At 35.9% G+C, this 4,025-nt stretch overlaps 1 protein-coding gene across 1 annotated transcript in view; it reads left to right on the top strand.

Annotated features, from left to right (window-relative positions):
• The window catches only part of LOC107550656 (palmitoyltransferase ZDHHC18-like), a 23,498-nt gene extending 20,217 nt beyond the window's left edge, over positions 1–3,281 (top strand). Inside the window, exon 9 of the mRNA XM_016231992.1 lies at positions 3,178–3,281. Coding sequence (XP_016087478.1) covers positions 3,178–3,231 — 54 coding nt within the window. The 3' untranslated portion in view covers positions 3,232–3,281. The remainder of the gene's footprint in view (positions 1–3,177) is intronic.
• Positions 3,282–4,025: the final 744 nt, after the last annotated feature.

A 4,025-nucleotide genomic window follows, 5' to 3' on the forward strand; every position in this document is an offset into this window, starting at 1 on the left:
ATGTGGGGGCGTGTTAGAACGAGCCGTTTTAGGTAGGTGTGGCTGACTCTTAACTTTTATAAAGAATATCTCTTTGGATTTGAGACTGTAGTCTTTGCAACTTTACAGATCTTCTTTATGCACCAAGAGCTTGTAACACTCCAAAGAGAAAGGAAAAATTTAAATCGCATCATATGACCCCTTTAACCTAGCTATTCCTGCTGTATATTACATATTTAAATGATATTTAAATTTAAGCAGGCTGAAATTAATTTCAAGCAGGCTGCACACAGCAGTGAAGTTACGTTCTTGAGCCAGCGTTTTAAAACAAACATTCTCTTTGTAGTTCTGTACACCCGTATGTTGTAATAAACTAAGACTTGTTTTAGGTTTTGAACGACGACGGGTGTTTGTGTTACAAATTGGTTACGGTAATACGTGTGTAACCCTTGTTGAGTTAAGTAATTAGATTTTTTTTCGTTACTTTTTTCAAGTAACGAGTAAAGCAATGCATTACTTTTTAATTTACAAGAAAATATCAGTTACTTTTTCAAATAAGTAACGCCAGTTTTCCCATGTATTGACTGACAGCTCTTGTGTTGCCATGTTGAGAGAAATCAGGAGTGAGTGCAGAGGTGTGAACATGATGATACTGTAGATCTAAACTAAATGTGAACATGCATTTACTCATCTCACCTGCACAAAACAGATTCAGTATTCCTCCAAATGAATAAAAGAGTGAAATGCAAACTTTAGACAAATGACACAAACCTGCGATAATTAAATATGTTAAATAATACAAATATCCTTTATGTATATAATCCTATTTTATTAACCAGTGTCTTTGCTACTGACCTTCAATAATCCAATTCAACTATACTAATAAACAAAAATGATTTTAGTTAAGCATAACATTTGCGTTTCATTTTGTTTTGTGATTGAGAAGAAAGTGTTGAACTTTCTTCAACTGCATCTTTTTCTTCGTGGAATCCAGAATGGCAGCACAGCTGAAGGGTTTGTTTGAGCTTTTTGAATTTACATTTTCCTTCAGCCTGAGGTTTATTCATGTCACTTTTGGTTACTTTTGCCAAATATTGAACTTTTTATATTAAAAACAAACAAGTAAGCCCAGGCCAGATGAAAAAAAAAAAAAAGAGTAACGCAATATTAATGTAACACATTACTTTCCATAAAAAGTAACTATAATGCAATTAGTTACTTTTTTAGGGAGTAACAGAATATTGTAATGCAATACTAAAAAGTAACTTTCCCCAACACTGCCTGTTGGCGTTGGTCTGGCCCTGGTTTTTGCCAACAGCATGTTCAACTGGCATTTGTCAAATTATGGAATGTCTGATAAATTACATAGAATCTGGCGATTGTCGCTGTCTGTCGGCGCAGTGTGAATTAGATTCGCCTGCCCAGTTCTGCAACACAAAAACAAGCATGCATTGTTTGTCGCCACCTAGTGTAGTGTTTGCCAGAATTTCCTTCGCTGTTATGTTCCGTTATACCTTTAAAATAAATAGTGGACACGTTGAAATCAAGTGACCATAGTGTAGTTCATTCAACCTGTGTTTAGATTTTACGTTTAAGCCCCGCCCATATCCGATTCTACTCGTATGGAAACACTAAAACAGACAATTTTGTCATCACAACAGATACAGAAACATGTACAGCTAATGGCGCACCTGGAGTGCACAAATTTTTAAATTTTCCAAATGAATCAGATATTATTTCATTCTAGAAATAGAAGTTAAAGTCAGCCGCATTGCATTGTGGGCTAGAGTATTATTCAGTGCAGCGTGCATGTGTGGCTCTTGTTAACGTTAGTAGCTAACAAGCAGCTTCATATAGTAACCGATTACATGTAATCTGGATTACGTAACCAGATTCCAAAATTTTAGTACTTGTAATTAGATTGAATACAGTGAGTATTCACTATATCGAATGGCCATGTGAATGTCATATAAATTAATTTGCAATTCGCGCTTCTGAATTTGGGGACAAAAGCACCTCTCAATAGTCAATAATAAAGTTACTCAAAAATATTACAATCCTGGAAGACTTCGACCATGTCATTGCTGTTGGTGGTCAAGTGTTTTATTTTAGTTTTTATGTATTTATTTACTTTTAAAAGACATTTTAATTTTACAATTGCTGATTATACGTAAACAAGTCATGTCAAAAGTAATCCAGAAGTAGTCAGAATGCATTAAGTAGTCTAGATTACATTACAATTTTCATCATGTAATTTGTAACCAGTAACAGACTACATTTTATAAGTAGCACTGCTAACAAGGACCTGCAATAAGATCTCAACCTTCTCTCCACTCCACATGCCATAAATTCTCCTGCTGCTCGTCAGATCAGATGAGGGACAACGGAAGAGGAGAAAAGCAACTCTGAAGCATTTATAGGCTCTTTAGAAAAATAAATATGGGTTTGGAGAGCAGCCAGGCGGGGGGTTGCGCTCGTGTGGCTGGCTGGTATGAGATGAGAGGGATATCCCACGTCTGGGGCACATGAGAGGCACCTTTGTCTGGGCAACGGAGCTCCGGGTCACAGCTTTTCAACACAATTTACTCTACGCTCCTCGACAAAGCTCATGTTACTCCGGTCTTGCCCGAGCATGTTCCAAAAAAATCGATCAAAAACAATGTACGCTTTTGATGTGAGATAAAGTGTCTTTGAGTAGAACGTGTGTGTCTGAGACGATGAAATGGAGGCGGTGTGTTCAGTGTGTCAGTCTTAAGCACACATCAGGTAGGAATGGTTCTGCTTGTTTATGGGGTGGGTTCTGGCCTCAGAGGGCCAGTGAAACAGTCACATGTATCTGGGGTGTGTTTGGAGATGTGGTACATTATGTCTCTCTGGGGCTGGACAGTGTGTGAACTGCCCTTCCTGTCTGGCTGCCTGTGGCTGCAGTGAAAGCAGAGACACAGAACTGTGTGAAAGTGTGTGTCACGGCCGTCTTAGTATTCGCCGTTCCCACGCTCACTGAAAACACTGAAAAATCAGGGAATTTTGAAATTGCGATTATTGTGGGGAAATCATGGAAATTACACTCTGTTTTAAAATACTTCTGTCTGTCTGTGTGGGATTCATTAGTTGGAAAATGTTACTAACTAACTACCATCCTCGTGATAAACAAAGTAAAGCGGTCGATTTTCTTTCTCTTTTCTTTTTTTATGACAGATGCCAATATCTCGGAGCAGGGGTTTCCTAATATTTGTCAGCCAAACCCCTTAGATGTTCAATATTTACTTGAAGTCTGATGTTGGCTAATGGTCAAATGACACGCAGGTAAACAGAGAAAATATTGAATCTTTTTTGCAGTTGATGTTTTATTTTAATTATATTTATTTTAACATGGTTTATATAGGCTACAGGGCTGCACAACTTTTGTCATCATATATGCCAATTTCAACAGCGATATAGTGTTTCATTTCATATGAATATCGATGCTGCTGAAATCGTTTTCAGGGTTATTATTATTATTAGCAGTAGTTTTAGTTTTAAAGGGGTGGTTGATTGTGATTTCACTTTTTTAACTTTAGTTAGTGTGTAATGTTGCTGTTTGAGCACAAACAATATCTGCAAAGTTACGATGCAGAAAGTTCAATGCAAACAGAGATATTGTCTTTTAAAATGATGGCAGTTTAATGCCTACAGTTATGGCTGGTAGGGAATTTTATTTTATTTTATTGCAAGTATAAACAATTAGCTTCAACAATTAAATACAACATTGGATGACATTATCAATACAGAAATAATATAGGAAGACAAAGAAAAAAAATTTATAAATAAGAATAAATAGATAAAACAAAGAAATACAGAGGTAGATTTAAAATGATGGCAGTTTAATGCCTACAGTTATGGCTGGTAGGGAATTTTATTTTATTTTATTGCAAGTATAAACAATTAGCTTCAACAATTAAATACAACATTGGATGACATTATCAATACAGAAATAATATAGGAAGACAAAGAAAAAAAATTAATAAATAAGAATAAATAGATAAAACAAAGAAATACAGAGGTAG

The sequence above is a fragment of the Sinocyclocheilus grahami genome, unplaced genomic scaffold (assembly GCF_001515645.1).
Source record: "Sinocyclocheilus grahami isolate Dianchi unplaced genomic scaffold, SAMN03320097.WGS_v1.1 scaffold404.1, whole genome shotgun sequence".
NCBI classification, from domain to species: domain Eukaryota; kingdom Metazoa; phylum Chordata; class Actinopteri; order Cypriniformes; family Cyprinidae; genus Sinocyclocheilus; species Sinocyclocheilus grahami.